This window comes from Ipomoea triloba, chromosome 12, assembly GCF_003576645.1.
Source record: "Ipomoea triloba cultivar NCNSP0323 chromosome 12, ASM357664v1".
NCBI classification, from domain to species: Eukaryota; Viridiplantae; Streptophyta; class Magnoliopsida; order Solanales; family Convolvulaceae; genus Ipomoea; species Ipomoea triloba.
In genome coordinates, this window is record NC_044927.1 from 803,862 (window position 1) to 823,842 (window position 19,981).

A 19,981-nucleotide genomic window follows, 5' to 3' on the forward strand; every position below is an offset into this window, starting at 1 on the left:
TTTATCGATTTTTGAGTTTCATTATCTCAATTTAACATATTAAAAGACTTCATTATTTCAATTTAACATATTAAAAAGTGTAATTGCACTTTTTAAAAATTTCAGAACCTAATTAACTTTTTAAATAAAATTTAAGAACTTATTTGATCATTTTCTCATAATTTTATTCTATATTCCTGTTAGTATCATTGTAATTTTTTTATAATAATATTTTTTTTTAAAGAGAGCGTGAATGAGGAGTGCGCGTGAGAACATTTTGATTTTATCCGCGAGAAACGGACAAGACAGATGAGTCAGACTGCACTTTCAACATGGCGTCATCTTCCTGTCCGGTTGGCCCAATAACCGAAGTGGGGGTAGCGGCCCATAATCCAATTAGGCTAGCAGGCCTGTCATAATAGATTCAGCCCATAAACATCGGCCCAAATACAGTCAAGCCTCCGGCTGTTTCTACTGCGTGCCAGCAAGCTCTTCGTCTCCCACGTGTTTCTTGTAAACTCAGTCCGATCAAAACCCTAACTCGCTTTCAGTTTTTCTCTACACTCTACAGTATAATACTCTCTAGTCTCTACCAAACTTCCGCCATTGGCTTCAGTAGAAATGGAGCTCTGCACATGTCGAGCTGTGTCCAATCTTTCAAAGCCTCGCCTTTTCGCTCCCCGTCCGAGAAGCCATGATCGCGTTCCCTGGATCAAGAAGGCTTCGCGTTTTGGGTTCACTCCAGGTTTTCCCGCTAGCCCATCATCTGCTCTTACCATTGTGCTTGTTATTTGTTTGTTAATGCATCATGATTTTGATTTAGCGGTTGATCATGTTGTTTCTGTGATCGGACAATGTATCCCTTGCTGTTTGCTTCGTTGGTTTGAAAAGGGTCGCCAGTTGTTTGTGAAAATGTCTAGTGCATCTCGGGATTTTGTTAGTAGGTGAAGAGGGTAACAAAGATAGAATTTTCATGGAAGTTAACCTTAAGTGCTGGTTATATTATTCAATTTCACGCTAGCTTTTAACTGCTTTATAAATTTTGTATCTTTGGCCTAGGGCTATGATTTTTTTTTTTTAAATGCCCTTTTTTCATAACTGATAACTTTTATTTCCGGAGAATGAAAACCAGAAAGCAAAGGAGGTTAACTCTCATAGAAATTCAATTTTATAAGTAATTTAGCAAGATTTATTTGACAGGTTTCCTATTTATGTTATCATTACAGGAGTGTTACAGTATTCCAATTCGTCTATCAGATTAGCAAAATCAGATGAATCATCTAGCTTTACTAGTCAGTATGTGAAAGATGAACCTGATAGCATTGAAACTGCTGATGATACTAAATCTGGTGAGCAGACTAGTGCTTATGTATCTTTGCATAATGAAGCATCTGAACAAGAGGATAACTATGACACTGCCAAGGAGAATGAGAAATCAGAAGACAATCCTCTCTCTGAACTTCAAGGGAAATTGTCTGAGTTTTTTGATCAGCTTGATATAGAGGTTTGCTTCTAATCATTTTTGTTGTCTGTTCTAGAAATTTCCTATGATATGTCATATACCGTGGCAGTTTTAAAATGGACATTTCATATATTCTTGTCGTTTGATTGCAACTTATTCTGATGGTGATCTTTAGAATAATATATGCATTTTTATTGCCCATAGTTTGATATGGTCATTCTTAAGTTGATACTTCATATATTTGCTTATGACATATATTCTTTACAATACTTCCTTTGATTATATGGTCAATAAGAGTGATTAATATATGGCTGCCTTGATGAAATGGACTTGATGAAAGTTTGTTCATGCTTAATGAAACATATGTTGATCCTGAGCGGTTAACTGAGCAGCCTGAGTTCATTAACATTCCTTGTATCTTTCAGTTTTTCATCTTCACACATCTGGAATATGGTTAGCAGATTATGACTAGAATATCCAATGTGTGTGTGTTTGTGTGGACATACATACTTGCAATTCTGAGTTTCTGACTATAATTGTTTAAATATACAGGACTTTTGACCAGTTTATTTTTTTAATCTTTTTTTTTTTCTGGTTATTGGAACCTACTAATTATTTGACAATATTTCTGCACTGTGTAACTTCAGTAATTTCAATTTGTACTGTGATAGAAGTGTGATTGATGTTAAGAAGGTTGCCATGATGTGTCTCTTACGTTTTAAAGGTCTGTCAAGATCTGATGATACATTGGCGAAATTGCCAATTCTGAGCGGTTACCTGAGCAGCCTAGGTTTTTGAGAATTAAATTATCCTCATATAATATGTTCACGTCTCTCTGTATTCTATGACCATTAATTTTACAATTTTACATCAATTTTATTTTGACTTTATTCAAATGTTTATAAATTGTATCCTATTTTGCATATGCAGATTGATTCTGAAAATTTGTCCTCGCTGTTTATATTTGGTGGTGGTGGTGGTGTTGCCCTTTGGTTAACAAGTGCTGTTGTTGGTGCTATTGATTCTATCCCTCTGGTCCGTTCTACTCTCTACACATTTTTTTTTGGATCTCGACCCTGTTTGGTATATCTCTTTATACATCCTTCACTGTTGTTGAATTGCTTATAATTTGGTTATTATCAGTTCCCCAAATTGATGGAAGTTGTTGGCATTGGCTATACACTGTGGTTCACCAACCGCTATCTGCTACTCAAGGTAAAATTAGTCTAGTGGTATTGTTTTACACAGCTCATTTCTCTCGGTTCCATGGCTGTGAATGTTTCAATTGGATTTGCAGAAAAACAGGGAGGAGTTGGCGTCAAAAATTGAAGAGATCAAGAAGCAAGTGTTGGGTTCAGATCGCAATTGAGCCCTGTTCTACGAAGGGTGAAGATAAAAGGGGGCTCCGAAATTCGTTTTTCTTTTAAGTCTGTGGCAGTTGTGCATGCCAGAATGGGGATATGGAGTTTTTGGTGTATATTTATATATATGTTTTCAGTTTTCATTTCCATCATTGGGATCCTTTGTTTTCTGGTAGTAGAGTTGAAAATGCCTGTAGATACTGCAGCTTCACAATTCTATAGAGATGGTTGATAGGTGCTTTCATGGATTATGCTATTGGTTCATAAAATGTGGACTTCCCAATCACCACGCATGCTTATTCTCCTCATACTTTTTATCATTTTTACCACCTAAAGTTAAGTATATATATAGGGGCGGGTTTAATTGAGAACAACAACTATAAAAGGTGATGACTAATCTCAGCCCCTATGAGTCAAGTTTGCCGTATTTATAGAACTAATTAATATTATATTTTTCTAATTATTTTTTAGCAACCATCCATCATTGATCTTCTAAATACTTGGATAAGATCTATTTTCCCTTTTTACGGTTTTTTATCCCGACCACACTCTTTACTCTTTCCATATATGGGGTCTAGCTCTGGTGCTGCAGTTAGCCTACAGTGCACCGTAAATCACTACTAAGTGTACCACAAATCAACACTTACTTAGCCTACAGTGCACCGTAAATCACTACTAAGTGTACCACAAATCAACACTTACTGAGCCGGTTTTTAGCCATATATATATAAAGTCCAATCACATTATGGTAGCTGCCATCTCCTCAACTACATACATGACGTCCAAACATAGCTTCTATACATGCAGCTGGAGCTTCAATTCCAGATGGAAACATCAGAGATATCCTCGTGTCCCTTTCCCTTGTAATTCTATCTTAACTTCCATTCATACCAACATCATACTTCTTTCTATTTTTAACCTTTCTCCATCTCAACATTTGTCTCTTTACTCAATTTAGCAACTCCCATCTTCATCCACTGCTCTATATATACAGCAGAGACTCAAACGGATTCTGTATCTATCTATCTATCTATCTCCACTTACAATACTTTCAGATTGCAGAAATTTTCTAAGGGATATATATGATGAAGCCAAACAGTTTGATTCTCGTAGCTTTGTTGTTGTGTGGGGCCCTTTTCTTTGCATCTTCAGCCGAAAATGGCGAAGTAGGCCCGCAGCACCATGGAGGCGGGGGTAGTTATTACGGCGGCGGAGGTTATCATGGCGGTGGTCACGGCGGCGGCGGAGGTTATCATGGAGGTGGTCACGGTGGCGGCGGCGGTGGTGGTTATGGAGGGCACTGTAGATACGGGTGCTGTGGCGGATACTATGGTGGACGTTGCAGATACTGCTGCCATAGCGCTCAGGAAGCTCAAGCAATCAATGAAGCCAAGCCGTAGAACAACACACATACACACACACACACACACACACATATATATATATATACGACATATCATGAAAGTATGAAACAAATGAAATAAACCTACGACTATACGAGTAGACGTAGGCATACCATGTTTCCACTTCTATGTATTTTAATTATGTATAATATGTTTTACAAAATATACGGGGTATAATATATATATATATATGCGCGCGCGTTATTAGTTTGGTTAATTAGTATGGTCAAAATAGGCAAATCTCTTATGAGCACCAGCATTTGGCTTTGTCTGAGCCATTAGGTCATTGTCATGTACATCTTTTCAAATACTTTGTTGGACCGGAGTGTGGAGGTAGTGGGGATTGAGGATTCAACATTTTGGGAAGAAGTTTGGTTAATTAGGTAAGTTTCAAAATTTTGAACCCAATTAATTAATGCTCGAATTTTTATAAAGCTTCAACTTAAAATTGTTAATTGAACAGATATAATTTTGATCGAATTAATCAAATTAATAGTTAGTTAAAATTATTTTGGTTACTTGGACAAGCCTACTAATTTTGCATATTGATATGGATGTGACTCAAGCTAAGCTACTTATAGAGGCATGTTACTCAGAATCAAACGTTTTTTAATCAGTCGTTATAGCTAGTAGTAAATGCTCAACGGCCATCAAGCGTTTTCTAATAAGATATCATTATAGTCAATAACAATAACATATGCTCACTTTATTTTATTTTATTTTATATATTTTGATTTACAAGAAAATTAGTGGTCAGCATCCGAAAGTGCGTTATGAACAATTAAATTTACCTTGTAACAATAACCAACAAAAATTAAATTAACTTAAGTTACACATAATTGACCTGTTCATATTAAAAAAGTGAGTAAAAACCTGGAGCTTTATAATTACCTAATAACTAATTATCAAACTAATTGCGATTGTCCTTTGTAACGGCAGGCTAGGCATGGTGGGCACGGTGGACATTACCGGCACTGTCGGTGGAGGAAGTGGCGGAATCCGAAGTAGGTGGGCAGCCGGCTGACTCATTTGGATAAGAAAAGAAAAATCAGTGTTCTGGAAAAGTAGTTCAATCCCATCCCACTTCATCAACAACAATATAATAATAATCTTATACTTTATAAGCTCACACTATCACAGCTGGAATTGAAGTATGATACTGTATACTTGTCCTCTGGAACTCTAACATGATTTAAGTGATTATATATGTGATAACTGAATATTGTTTAAGTAAGTAAGTTATGAATAATTTATGTTAATTTATTTTATTGTGATTATTTGCTAGCTAGAGAGTTACAAGGTTAACTTCATCCAAAGTTAAAACACACATTTTGAGTAGCATTTGTAGATTTTTTCATAAATTAAAGATTAAAGCTGATGTGGTAAATACGTTGAAGTACTCTATTTGGTGTGTTGTGTACTATGTATTGTCTCGGGTAGTTGTGTGTGTGATCAGGCATTCCCGAACTTAAAGTATATATGGTATGAATAAAACTCCAAAAGTCACCCCTTAAGGCTTAAGGTATTAAATGCACGTTTTATAGAGATCCGGGGGTATGTACACATGATGGGCATGCAGCATGTAAGCAACGTGTCTCGCATGCGCGGGTGGCCTGGGGTTGGATGCGATTCCAATAGGTCCACATGCATGGAGATTCCTGACACTTGTATTATTACGATGTGATCTGGTAGCGAGGTGACTACGTTCGTCTTCTAATGCTGAAAGCTTAATGCTCGGGATAATCTTCCCAAGCACATGAGGTCGAGAATTCTGTCCCGGGTGTGGCATACGATTAAGGGTAGCACTTATGTAAGACCAGTCTCAATCTGTTAGACAGGTTGGATCTTTGATTAATGAGTTCAGTCGTCGGTCATGCTCGGGGATGGACGTCCTCTTGGTCCTGAGCGGCGTATATATCGAGCACATATATGAGCATACGAATAAAAGATATTATATTCCCTACTAAAATTGATTTATAATTTATTTCAAAAAAAATTGATTTATAATATAATTACATTTGAAACGGATTCATATTAGCAAAATAATACCTTACAGACTCAAATAAGATTAGGGGGACATTGAAAATCCGATCAGTACAGTGTGTAATTAAGTTGAACCAAACCCGAATAATTAGTGTTTGAAACTCGACTTGACTTCAACAAAACTCTAATTTCTTAATTAAACTCAAACTCAAATTATTCAACTTTATCTCAAATACATTATATTCTATAAATATCTTTTTCCCACTGTTACTTTCCATTCCAATTCAGTTTGATTCGTAACTCAAACTATTCAAGCTCGACAATAATTGTAAATTCAAATATTCGTCAAAAACTATTAAACTCAGGTAATTCAGGAGTAACTTGACTCATTTACCAAACTAATATAACTAACATTAATTTACAAAAATTCCACAAAAGTGCACGTGAAACCACAACGTTATACATTAATTCATTTATATTCATGTTTTGTTGGGGGATTAGTATGGGGTTTTACATGTCCCAATCAACCACAGCGACAACAAAGTGACATAATAATCAATACTGATAGAGACGGGGCCGCTTATGACCCGTCAAGTCTGACTGGCTCGAGTTAACCACAGCATTTGACCTGTCCAGCACCACTTTCAGCGCCCTCCGCACCGCCGCCACCACCTCCTCTCCACCGCCTCGGCCGCCGCCATTATTCAAACCCTCAACATGCACCCACAGCACGCACTTTATCCGCCCTCCCACCGTCGCCATCTCAGCCCTCACCACCTTCCCCTCCACCGTCTTCAACGCCCGGACCACCTCCGTTATGATCTCCGGCCGGTCCTCGCAGCACAGCGCCGCCTTTAAGTTCCCGCTGCCCTCCTCCCCCGCCGCGTAGCTCAGCTTCAGCTCGTCCGTCTCGCTCGGGAACATGTATTTCGTCCGCCTAACCTCGCCGCCGGCGCCGCCGATGAAACTACTGTCGTCGTCGGTGTCGGATTCCGGCGCCGCCGCCAGCTCGGTGGTGGTCTTCTTCAGCTCTCGTACGCACTTCACCGCCTCCGCTAGTAATGATGCCTTGTCCGTCTGCAATATAATCAGTCACGTTAAACATCATTTCTTATTGCTCATAATTATATTATAAAGTGAAATATATATATTCATGCAATCGCTCATCATTGGACCGACCCCCCCTTTTATCATTCCACTTTATATATTTGTTGACAATAATAATAAACATGATTCAATTGTGACAACAAAATAATTCATTGCAAAATCATTATTTCACTATGAGAATTTGTATCTATACTTATATGTACTCTCCTTCCAACTAATAGCTCACCGAGTCTCTTGATTTATGTCTTCACAATCTTGTAGAAATAAGATATCCGGGTTTTGGGATGACCGATTTTGCCTTTTATAGACAAAACATCAATAGTATGTTATGTATGGAGTACAATCATATATACTATTTAAATTAAGTTTTGTACCAGGTCTGATTAGAACTTGTCTCTTGCAATAACTAATATAACTTAACATAGTATAGGAACATGATTGTACTCAATACAAAAGACCTTAAAAATTAGGTTTTGTACCAGATATGATTAGTACTTTCTCGCAGTACCTAATATAACTTGACCTAGTATGGATTATTGTACTCAATACAAAAGACACTCACACTCACATACTGATAGACAATTTAAAAAATTTCCTGAGTTATTACCCAGAATACATAGAAGCCGTTGTACTCGGTACATACACACCCTTAAATAATGACTGCCGCTTTTTCTATTGACCCAAGAATCATAGAAATTTCTTAGTGCATCTAATAGCGAGTGCGAATTTTCCCCTTGACCCAAAAAACTCCTAAAAATATCACATATATATATATACACACACACACATAAACACACATGAGTGATGAGCATGAGTGAGTTTTATCTTACCTTGATTGTGTTGGGGAGGAGGGTGCGGAGGGTGGCGAGATGGCCGTTTATTCGCTTCCGGCGCCGGCGCTCAGCCTCGCTGTGGCTCTTGTTGGCGGCAATGGCTTTCGCCTCCGCCAGCGACCTCGGGCTCACGCACGAGGTATCTTCCAAGCTATTCATCATCATCTCCGAAGACCCCATTATTCCTTGAAGAAAATTATTATACGACTCCGAACAGCTCCCCACCTCGTAAAAGCTCGGAAATGTCTGCATCTTCAATTCTTGTTCTTACCCGCCGCCGCCAAACCTTAAAGAACACAAACCCCACAAGAAAACATAATATCAACTGCCTGTAGGTGTAGATACATACATATTTACATAATAATGATCAAGAATATATATTGTATTTCACAAACCGAGATATGTGGAGTTCTGCAGATGATGAGATACTAAGATTCTGCAATCTGAAAACAAATCCGCAAAAGAGAGGATTGGATTCCGATGGTTACCGAGACGATAGATGATGCAAAGATTTTGTTTTTACTAGGTAGCGATATACAATAATAGTGTTGTTTGGATCGGATCCTAAGAATTCGCTCAATCTTTTTTTAGGAAGAGTTGGTGAGAGAGAACTTTGGCCAGCACCCTCTTTTTATAGCACAAGCTAAGTGTGGAACCAAAAAGCTGGAATTCTAAATTTTATTTGCCTTTATGACTCTTTGGATTCTTTGTTTATTATATATTCTTTGTTTATTATCTAGAGGAAATTAATAGTTGTATTCTTTTATTTTTAATATCATAACTAAGGTATTATTGATTTTTTCGGTTGCTTTTGATTTACTAAAAAATTCACAGTCATTATCCGACAATGTCTTGGGATCCTAAATAGTTTGGTAAATTAATCTTAATTTACATGAAAGTCCGGCAGCCACCGCTATCCAAAAGTGTGCTCTAGGTGAAATATGCATTATGACCCTAATAGCTCAAACTAAAAAGAGGTGAACCAATATAGGTTGTCCATATCTAATTAGTAATTGGGTAAACCAACCTTGATTTACAAGAAAATTTGCAGTTGTTATCGATGGTGTACGCCGGTGAAGTCAGCCTTGTAACCCTGGCAACTCAAACCAAAAAGACTAAATTAAAGATGTATACTATCACAAGTTTTTTATAATTGACCACTGGTTTGGTAAAAAAACCTTGATTTACGAGAAGGAAAAGCACACAGTTGCTATTCATAGGTAGTGTTCTTTGAATTCGGTGGAATCTTTCTTTCAACCCTAGCCAACAAAAGACTATTTGACCAAGTCAAATTAAGAAGAGGTAAACCAATTTAGGTTATTCATAATTGACCAACTCAAATCAAGAACTCAAGAAGATCAATAGACATCTCATATAAGAGTCAAATTTGAAATATTGTGATTATTAAATTGATTATTTAACCAACTTGATTGGCGTTGTCAGAGTTAATAATTTTATTATATGTATCTGATAAGGATGTTTCTATGTCTCACGTAACTATTATTGCGTCATTACACATGCACCGCTTCATAAATAAAGTTTGATGGTAATTAGTCGAGTTTAAGTTAATTGGATCTTACGTACCTATTGAATATCACGAATCTTGACGAGAACAAAAAATTACAAAATTATAAACAATTTTTTTTTTGGATTTTTCAAGGGTTAATTTGACATTGTTACTATTTGTAGTGCATATAATATTATTTACAATAAATTTTTTTAATGATGTCATATAATTATTTATGGAAAGGTTACCATGGGACATGTTGATCACAAAATATATAAGTAACAAATGTGTAGTATATATATGTTGAAATTTTTAGCATAAAATGACATTATCAGTGGCTATTTTGCGGTACAAATATATATGGGGTTCACTCCCAATTTGGATCGGCCAAAGTAAATTTGCACTCTTTGTAGTTAAAGAATAAATCGATATATATATTGTACGCTCAAAACGGATAATAGGTGAATGAGAAATTGATTCTCACAGTAGACCCATTTGAGTTGGAAAAAAAAAGGTGAAAAGTCTTTGTAAAAATGCTCGTCCCAGTTTGAAAAGTGGATTTAATTTGCACCATTGTATATACAAGAGCCTTTTAAAAAGATGTTAAATTGTATATCACAGAGGCTATTTCTCGCGTGTAGGGAGTGCAAATCAAAAATCCCAAAATGAGCCAACTGTTGATTTGTGAACTTCAAAATTTGTTTTGTTTTCTCTCAAACTCTCTCAACTACTTTCTTCAACACTTCCGTAAAAAGAAACGAAGTGCTCGCATGTTGTTCTAGCTCGCTAGACTTTTTGTTTTAGTTGTCATAATTGGAAACATATAGATAAACAATTAGGGTTTCCAATAATAGTGGAGATTAACACCAATGTGTATGTGATAGGTAAGCAAAAATTGGAAACCCAAACTAGTTTATCCATAACTCTTTCAGCATCATCCTTGTGACAAATTAAGTTTGTTTTAGTTTATCGCCGGTAATTTTTTTTTTTTTAAATAAACAATAATATACTTATACAATGTATGACACAAAATTCAAATATTTTCTTAGAAAATAAAAAATGTTTTCCACTATATTCACATTGATGTAGGCTAGATGTGCAAGCTATTAGACATAAAGTTGATAGCGTGAGGGTTTTTAACTCCTATAATGTGTGAATCATTGGAATATAATTTTCCAAGATTTTGTCCAAGAAATTGATTTATATATATAATAATCAAACAGAAATCCAAATTTAGGGGGGGGGGGGGGGCCAGGGGTAGGATTGGTCAAATAAATGAAAACTTTAATTTACAAGAAAGTTTGTATTCGTTACTAAAATATACATTTTTGATGAAATTCGCCTTGTGATTCTAGTGGGTAAATGATCACAAGGAGGTAAATCAACATAAGATACTCATAGCTGATCGACTTAAACCAAGAAGTTCAATAGGTAGTTTAATTAGCTTAAGTTGTTTATAATTGCCTGAATCAATCCAATAATATCAATAGGCTGCTAAACTTAAGTTGCATATAGTTAATCGGCTTAAATCGAGAAAATCAATATGTCATCCTCAAGATTCGAACTTGAAACTTTGTAATTACTAAATCAATTATCTGATTTACTTGATTGGGCTGCCCCACAAAATGACAAACTATATATTAAGGTTGTTGAATATGTATGATATGAAGGCCGGTTAGGGTTTTCTTGGTTGTCTTTACTATACATACTATACATATAATGTTATTGTGTTGATCGTCCCAATTATTGTTAGGTTGGGTCGGGGGAATGTTTTTCAAAAGGAGAGGGGCCTATAGGGCAGTACTAAGACTTTTGGAAATTATTGTTTTTTTTAAATTTTAAATGAGATAGATCCCATTTGAAGTGATATTTATTACTCCGCAATAGAAAAATATTATTTTTAGTTAGTCAATTATAATTGTCAAGTAAATTTAATTCCACAATCATTTGTGATATAGGTTTAGTTTTTTTTTTTTAATAGTTATTAACGTGAATGATTTGGTCACTCAAGAAATAAATCAATTGGTCACTTTTTTTTTGAATACTAGTAACGAGTAAATCAATTGGTCACTTTATTAACGAGTAAATTATCAAAATGGTCCGTTACGTTTATTATACCGATTTGACTAATTTGATCATCTAGTTTTAAAACTATCTACTTAGGTCCTTTGACTTTATTTTTTTAACCAATTTAGTAATACATCGTCCAACCCATAAATTTATGACAAACATAAGGTTAATATAGCCATTTACTCATACTTTATCTCTGAGTAAATTATAAAAATGGTTTCTTGACTATATCGATTTGCTTAATTCAATCCTTTGACTATCATTTGTTTAACCAATTTGATCCTCATATAGTCAAATATGAGGACCAAATTGGTTAAATAAATGATAGTCAAATGGTGCAATAGAAATGTGACAATTATATCCCATGAAATATATTGTCTAATGCGTCAAAAGATCAAATTAAATTGGTTAAAGAAATGATAGTCAAATGACTAAATTAGATAGTTTTTAAACGCGAGAATCAAATCAGTCAAATCAATATAGTCAATGAACCATTTTGATAATTTGCTCATTTATTAAGTGTCACAGGAGTAGCCAATTTATTATTTGAAAGATTAAATCGATCACTTTAATAATAATTTATATATCTTTACTTTAAATAATTGAAGAGTTAAATTCACATTTTGGTAACAATTGAGGGACTAAAATTAGTCTAGACCAAAATAAGGTTTTTATTTTAGTTTTAACCAAATAATTAACTCAAACTTGTCTAAGAATAAGAAATTTAAAGTTAAAAACCTTGGTTATGGAGTTTTAAATCCAAAGGATTACACCCTAATTCACTTCAACCATGTAGACTTCGAGGAGCAGGATAATCGCAAGATGAGACTCAATGTGACTCGGTACTTTTATAACATGTAAATTATAGTAACTCAGCTGAACAAAGAGACAAGACCTTTGCTTATTGTGCACAAGAAGTCTCCTCACTTTGAAAAGTTGCTCCCACTTTGTCGCAGGTGAGACTTGATCCTCGATATTTCTTTCCAAGTTTCACTACTGAGATTGACTGAACTGTTCATACATGCACTATTAACTTATTCTAGATTGTTCAACTAACTGATCGAGTTTTATGTCTCAAGAGCAATTAAGAGCTCTAATCTCATTAAAATATTGCCTTGCATAAACGTTTTCTCTCAAAAACTAACAGAAGCTCCATAGTTATTTGTGTTCCATTTTCGATTTTCGTGCTACAAGGTGAAATTTCTGGGGATAAGAAAAGAAGAAATGAAAGAAAACAAAAAGTTGATTAAGAAGAAATGGAATATTTGTGGGAAACTAAAGCTGTTGTGTTTTCACTTTGGCAGTGACATTGGTGGAAGAATTTTCAAAAGTGCAATCATTTTCCGGCGCAGTTGATTACGCTTTGTGCCACCACCAAAATTCCCTCTACTCTACACCTTTCTTTAGGGTCCCAAAAAGCAGCCTTTCATTATATGGTCTGAATTCAACTTAAAACAATTTAAAAGGAAAATCTCTTTTTAAAGAACCCCTCCACCCTCAAATCTGAATGCACACAGTGCATGTTTGACCAGAAAAGGTTGAACAAAGAAAACATTGGAACAACACTTCGCTCTCTTTCCCTGCACTTGAGCATTTGGGATTTGGGAAGAGAAAACATATATGCACATGTATTATAGTGTTTCTATGTACTCAAAGTAAAGATAGTCACAAGGTTGCAAACCAGGGCAACTCCAGTTCAATTAGTCGAATAGTTGGCTTAGTAATCATAAGGTTTATGTTCGACTTCTCGTGAGAATTGTCTAATAGCATTCTTGATTTGAGCTGGCTAACTAAAGGTAACCTAAATCACCGAGAGCAAAAGAATGCACATATATAGTGTATGTTTTTGTAGTCAAAGTACAGATAATCAACCGATTCCAAATCGGGAGCAACCCCAGTTAAATTGGTCGAACAGTTAGCTTAGTAACTATAAGGTTTAAGTCTGACTTCCTGTGAGAGTTGTCTAATAACATTCTTAGTTTGAGCTGATTAGCTAAAAGTAACCTAAACCACCGAGAGCAAAAAAAAATAAAAAAATGCACATATATAGTGTTTCTGTAGTCAAAGCAAAGATAACCACAAAGTTTCAAGTTGGCCTGGGGGCAACCTACCTCAGCAAAATTAGTTGGACATCTGGTTTGGTTATCACAAGATTTCAAGATTGACTCCCGTAAAAGTTATTTGTTGATCTTTTTGGCTTAAACTAATCAACTAATTTACCTCATTGTGGTCCTTTGTCAACTAGGATCTGAAGATAGATTTCACTGAAAGTGAAAAGCATGCAGATATATAGTGTATGTGTAGTCAAAGCAAAGATAATCATAACTCCTTACTCCTCTCCTTTTCACCATTTAAGTGATATGGGTCAAAAGTCATAGTAATGTTAAAAATGTCAAAATTTTTTAATCGAAGACAGCTGGTTGGTCACTAGTGTGTGTTCATCCTAGTAGAAACATGGTACTTCTACTTTATCCAACATCCACAGGTCAAGTGTTTGCTGCAATTGCTTCCCCTTCACTTTCAGTACTGCAAAAGTGGAAGTGAAAATCAAATAATTATAATTATATATTGTTGTGCCAAGACTAGTGTTACACATGCATCCATATCATCAAAACATGTTGCACCTCAATTTCTATCCTGCTATATACCTGTTTTTTTTGTTTTTGGCAATTTTGGGTGTAATAGAAAATCTGCAACCACTTTGATGTATGAGAAAACTCACAGTTGGTACCGAATATGTGTTCTAGGTGAAGAGGGTTTTACGGTCAGATTGATGTGAGGGATATATTTTTCTTTTTTTGATTGATGTGAGGGATATATTTTTCTTTTTTTGAGTACTACTGACTCTATTACAATGTAGTATCTGTTCATAGCTACTTTCTCAACCTACTGAAGCACAACGAGTCAACAGTTGCCTCCATTGAGGCTCGAAGCCACTCTCATCATCCATGTGGGAGTGTTAATCAGGACACCGGATGCCACTTGACCACAAAGTCTTTGGCATGTGAGGGATATATAAATACCTCATATCGCAGTGAGGTACTAGACTGCTATATATAACTGATGTAATATTTTGCTAATTGAAGTTGTGCTTGGCTAAACAAGCAACACGACAATATATATGCTCTGATCTACTAGCTACAATGGCCCATATCACCATTAGCAATGTTATCTTAAAAAAACATTCGTGATCAAACCCGCAGTTGGTACCGAATATGTGCCCTAAGTCAAGAGGGCTTTACGGCCAGATTGAAGTTAAGGGACATATAAGTACCCCGGATCGGAGTGAGGTACTAGACTGCTAGATATATAACTGATGTAATATTTTTCTAATTGAAGTGGTGATTGGCTAAACAAGCAACACACAATATGCTCTAATAGCTACAATGACCCATATCACCATTAGCAATGTTATCTTCATCAAAAAGCATCCGCGATCAAACCCACAATTGGTACCAAATATGCGCCCTAGGTGAAGAGGGCTTTACGATCAGATCGAAGTGAGGGATATATAAGTACCTCAGATCGCAATGAGGTACTAAACTGCTATATATATAACTGATGTAATATTTTGCTAATTGAAGTTGTGCTTGGCTAAACAAGCAACACGACAATATATATGCTCTGATCTAATAGCTACAATGGCCCATATCACCATTAGCAATGTTATCTTCAAAAAGCATCTGCTTACCCTATGTCCCTATGCACCGAAACTCATTTAACACTTATCAATTACTCTATTCACAAGATTCGAACTTAAAACTTTATATTATTCAAGTCTTTTGTAATAAAATGCATTCAAAACTTAACATGTTCACAGTTAAAAAGCACAATTATTAATTCTGCAGCAATGGCAAAGACTAATAAACAATACTTAACAGTGAAGCTCTTACCTGTGATCATTCAATCTTTTTGTTGTACAATAACACATCAGGCAACAGGGCTCTATGGTCTTTGCTATTCAAAGAGAAGAAAGTAGAGCAAGTTAATGGAGTGATCAAGTAAGAGTATGTTTGAACAGAACAGTCCATAAAGAAATTGTAAGTGTACAAATGATACACATTTTACTCTATTTTTATTGGCTAAATTATTTGTCAAAACTTAGGTCATTTTAGTAGACTGTATTAGGTTCTGGATTACAACCTGGATCTACCTCAGAAGCTACAGTCTTATTGCCTGCAGAAGATTCTGTACCTGAGTCATGATGTATTCCAGAGAGTGATGAATTTCTCTAACTAATTTCTGGTATTTTGAACAAGTATTCAGGCTGTATTTTTGAACGAATGGAGCACATTGATTTGAGGAATTTGAACAGCACATTTTGAGTTAAATTGATTATCCTGATTCCACTATAAAAGGAGGGATTTTGAAGATCATGAAACATGAACAAGTACTCTAATTGGTGATTAAGATTCTAAACTTTATATCCTATTATCTCACTCTTGAATTGATCTAAGAACTCTACAAAGACATCACAAGGTGTGATCGTGGTGTGTTGAAGATTGAAGCCTACCCATTAAAGTAGATGATGAAAATTGAGTTGGTGTAACTGGTTAAAGTTATAGTGTGTATGAATAAGTCTTACAAACCCTTGTAATCTTTAGTGATCATTTATTAGTGAATTGGGCCGACGTGAGTTGCCACGCAGACGCAGGAGAATTTGATCCGAACTGCATAAACAATTGTTGCGTGTCTGGTTCTTTCTCTTTCTTTTTGTTTATTTATTTAACTTTTATTGTATCAGCACCTAATCCAGATAAACAACTTGGTTAAAATTGAGTAGGAAGTAATTAAGATTATCTTACATTCAAGATCCACTTTCTTTTTCAAAAATAATGATGACAACTGACAAGAAAACAACATACTCATCATGCAGGTTATTAGTCAATCTGCAACAATAAAAGTTGGGCTGAAGTGAAATCTTCATAAAATGTGAAACTGCGGCTAAGCATGCAGTTTATAATATTGATGGTGGAGGTGGAGGAAATCAAACCACAAAAGGTGTCTGTTAACCTTCTCTCAAAATTCAGTTCACCAGAGCTGCAGGGTGATGAAGGAGCTAAGCTGCTAAGGCAAATAACTGCAAATTAAATCCCTCAAAATGCTCCAATCCACTTAACAGGAAACAGTAGTAATGTTAAGGTTAATCTCATTTTCATTCCAATTTTTTTCAAACAAGTTTCAGGGAACTGTAAGAACTAATAAAATAATCATAACTTCATCCAGAAAGCAAAGGAAAAACAATGCATAATAAGGAATAGGAAGTCCAACTTTCCACTGCCAATCAAATCTGTGCTCCCAAGCTCATTTCAACACACTCTAAAATCAGCAAAATGATATTATGAATTAATCAAAAGGGCTTATAAAAAAAGGGCAGATAAAAAGGGAAGTCTATTATATTTTGTCATATTTGAGTTGCAATAAATAGCCTACAATAGGCACATCATATCTGTTAATTTTCACATACTAATAATTTAATAATGATGCCAACACTCATTAAAACCCAAAAATCGAGACTCCGCTAGAACAGCCCATAATTAATGACAAAGCCAAGAAAACAGATATTGTGTTAACAAATACTCCGTAAAAGACAAATGTGGTCTCTCACTAAGAATGTTGTTAGCCAGAAAGCTACAGAAACTAGGAATAAACCACTTAAGACAGGAAGGTATATTAAAGCTGAAGTGAAATCTTCAACAAAAGTAGATATGAAGAAGCATCTAAAACTAGTTCTCAATGCCTAAGAACCCAAAAATCTTCTCAGTGGAAGAGGGCAGATTGAGAATAGCCTTTGTTAGAACTCATTGACACCACGAACTCAACCAATGATCAATGTAGCAACAGAAAACCTTCTTTCAAATACACTTATAATCATCAACGGCACATTAAACATTTAATAGCACCCATTGTAATCAAATTTAGAATTATACAAAGTTGCAGAACAAAATAACAGATGGAACTCAGAGTTATCAGCAAAAACTATGCAAAGAAAAGAAGTATCCAGGTAGCATAACATGGAAGCTTTATACCAACAAAACACATTTAAGTATTCAGTAGCGTGGCAAGTAGCACTCCGCTAAATGGAGGTGCTTGGGAATACAACCATGCATATCACTCAAAATGCTCATTGTTCAAACACGAAGAGCTTGTTTGCCTTTCCGAATTGTATCATTGAAGTAGCGAGGAAAATGAATAAACGAATCTTAAACATAGAAAGATCAAAGCAAGATAACGAGTAAGCCTATACTATTCTGTCCTAAATGCATTTAACAGTAATAACCTAACATGGGATTATAATGTCTGTTCATTTTCACAATGCAATGCTACATGCATCAGATTTCGCATTCTAACCAACAGAAAAACTACATTACAGAGCCTACAAGGCTAGAACTAAAGAACAGGGAAAACTCAAAAGAGTTTGCCCTAGCCCATAGCACAATATGCTCCATGATTTTCCCTTTCTACTCATCCTTTCTTGAAATTCCCTACAATTGAACATAATCGCTTACCTTAACTCTCACCCCCTTCCCCATCAACTTCTTAGAGCTCTTGGCTGCCATTTTTTGTTTCTTCATTCCCACAAACTTCCCATCATTGGGATCAATTCTCTGAGCTTTTCCATAATCACCATTTGTGAATATTATACCCTCAAACGACATAACCTCTAAGCAATCATACTCGCCCTTATCAATCACTTCCTCCGGCGGCGGCGGGCACACCGCCGCATTAAAAGCTCTTCCACACTTCTGATTCTGACACTTCATGCAACACTTCTCGTACTCCTCAGGATACTCATATAAATAATAGCAGTAATTACACACCGTCCAGAAGGTTCGATTTTCCGACCCGTTTCCGCTCTTCAGCTTTATATCCAGCTCCAAATCGTACTCGGATTTCCGATCCGGGTCCGATAAAACCCGCCAGGCCTTGGTGACGAGGCCGTAGGCCTGCTTGGACAAAGCGTAGGGATTTTCATTAGGGTTTAAGAGAGGGGCGAGCTTCTCGTAATGCGATTTGATGATCTGACGGTCGGCGGTGAAGCGAGGAACGCCGAGGATCGCGTAGTAATCGGATTTCTTGCTCGAGCCGTCGCCGGCGGCGCTGCCGCTGATGGTGGCGGAGAAGGCGGAAATCACATCGGCTATGGCGAGGAGCTGGCCGGGTCCCGGGTGATTCGGGTCGGATTCCTGAGCTCGGAGAGCGTGTTTGCGGCACTCTTCGAAGTTCTGGTCGTCGAGGAAGGCCTCGGAGGATTTGAGGAGGGCCAGAGCTCTGGATTCGGGTACGGGTCGGGTCTTGCTCCCCATGATCGTACAGTGGAGAAAGGAATTTTGCGGTAGTGAGGAGCGGAGGATTTGGAAACTATGGACGGTTTCGGGTCCTGAAGCTGCTCCAGTATTGAACCATAGAGATAAAATATAAAATATAAAAGAAACTTTTTTTTTTTTTTGGAAACAAATATAAAAGAAACTTGGAAAAAGCAATAGGGCAATTAGATTCCTTAAATAATTTAAAAAAAAAAAAAAACTTCATTCACTTTCTCTAAACTTGTAAACATGTTAATTGAGTCTAGTACACTGCCATCAAAGAATGATGGTCATGACTGTCTTCCAAATATCTTGAACGAGGGCACGACTGTTGCCCCCATTCTGCACGACCATGGTTGAAAGAGGCCGTCTAAATTCTATTTTCTATTTCAACTTTAAAAGATTTTTTTTTATTCTAAAATAATTTTAGACCAAATATATTTAGCTTATTATTTTTTTCAAAAAATATTTTCTTATTTGGAACAAGAACCGTTCAGTTTCAATCCAATTTGTACAATACTTGATTCGGTTAAAATCAGTTGATTCGAATTGAACTATAATCATCCCTAGTTATAACTTACTTACACTATAATCATCCCTAGTTATAACTTACTTACACTATTTATCTGCTAGGTCACAATAATTAATCCAATATGTTATATAGATTTTTTTTTAAAAAAAACTCATAATTAAATTGTAAAAGAAAATTCAATTACAAAATAAGTATAGTTTTTAAATTTATTTATTTCATTTTTATAAGGGAAAAACAGCATAATTCACGAGTTACACTATGGGTATAGACTATAGACTTACTCTCAATTATTGATGTATTTTTTTTTATTTTTAGTTTTTGGGTGTGTGTATATATATATATATCTTTAAAAACATATAAAAGCTCAGTACAATTTGCCCAGCACTTTTTCCGACGATAATTTCTTGTACCTTGTGCTTTTGTGGATGTGCTTTGCA

The 19,981-nt window shown here is 35.8% G+C and overlaps 2 protein-coding genes and 2 non-coding genes across 4 annotated transcripts; 3 read left to right on the forward strand and 1 right to left on the reverse strand.

The window, feature by feature from the left end:
- The first annotated feature begins 481 nt into the window (after nucleotides 1-481).
- On the forward strand, nucleotides 482-3,088 carry LOC115998622 (glutamate--tRNA ligase-like). Its single transcript, XM_031238229.1, has 5 exons — nucleotides 482-724; nucleotides 1,206-1,483; nucleotides 2,372-2,476; nucleotides 2,585-2,656; nucleotides 2,739-3,088. The coding sequence occupies exons 1-5, from the start codon at nucleotides 601-603 to the stop codon at nucleotides 2,808-2,810; spliced, it is 651 nt and encodes a 216-aa protein (XP_031094089.1). The 5' UTR covers nucleotides 482-600; the 3' UTR covers nucleotides 2,811-3,088.
- LOC116000535 lies at nucleotides 1,753-1,833 on the forward strand. The gene has a single exon (XR_004094118.1). It is a non-coding gene; the product is annotated as a small nucleolar RNA snoR128 (small nucleolar RNA).
- On the forward strand, nucleotides 2,136-2,226 carry LOC116000536. The gene has a single exon (XR_004094119.1). It is a non-coding gene; the product is annotated as a small nucleolar RNA snoR128 (small nucleolar RNA).
- A 3,469-nt stretch (nucleotides 3,089-6,557) lies between the features above and the next one.
- LOC115998620 (transcription factor bHLH30-like) lies at nucleotides 6,558-8,748 on the reverse strand. Its single transcript, XM_031238228.1, has 3 exons — nucleotides 8,524-8,748; nucleotides 8,126-8,414; nucleotides 6,558-7,265 (listed from the first exon to the last, which is right to left on the reverse strand). Exons 2-3 carry the CDS (start codon nucleotides 8,378-8,380, stop codon nucleotides 6,744-6,746), a joined length of 777 nt encoding a protein of 258 aa, XP_031094088.1. The 5' UTR covers nucleotides 8,381-8,414; nucleotides 8,524-8,748; the 3' UTR covers nucleotides 6,558-6,743.
- Between the last annotated feature and the right edge of the window lie 11,233 nt (nucleotides 8,749-19,981).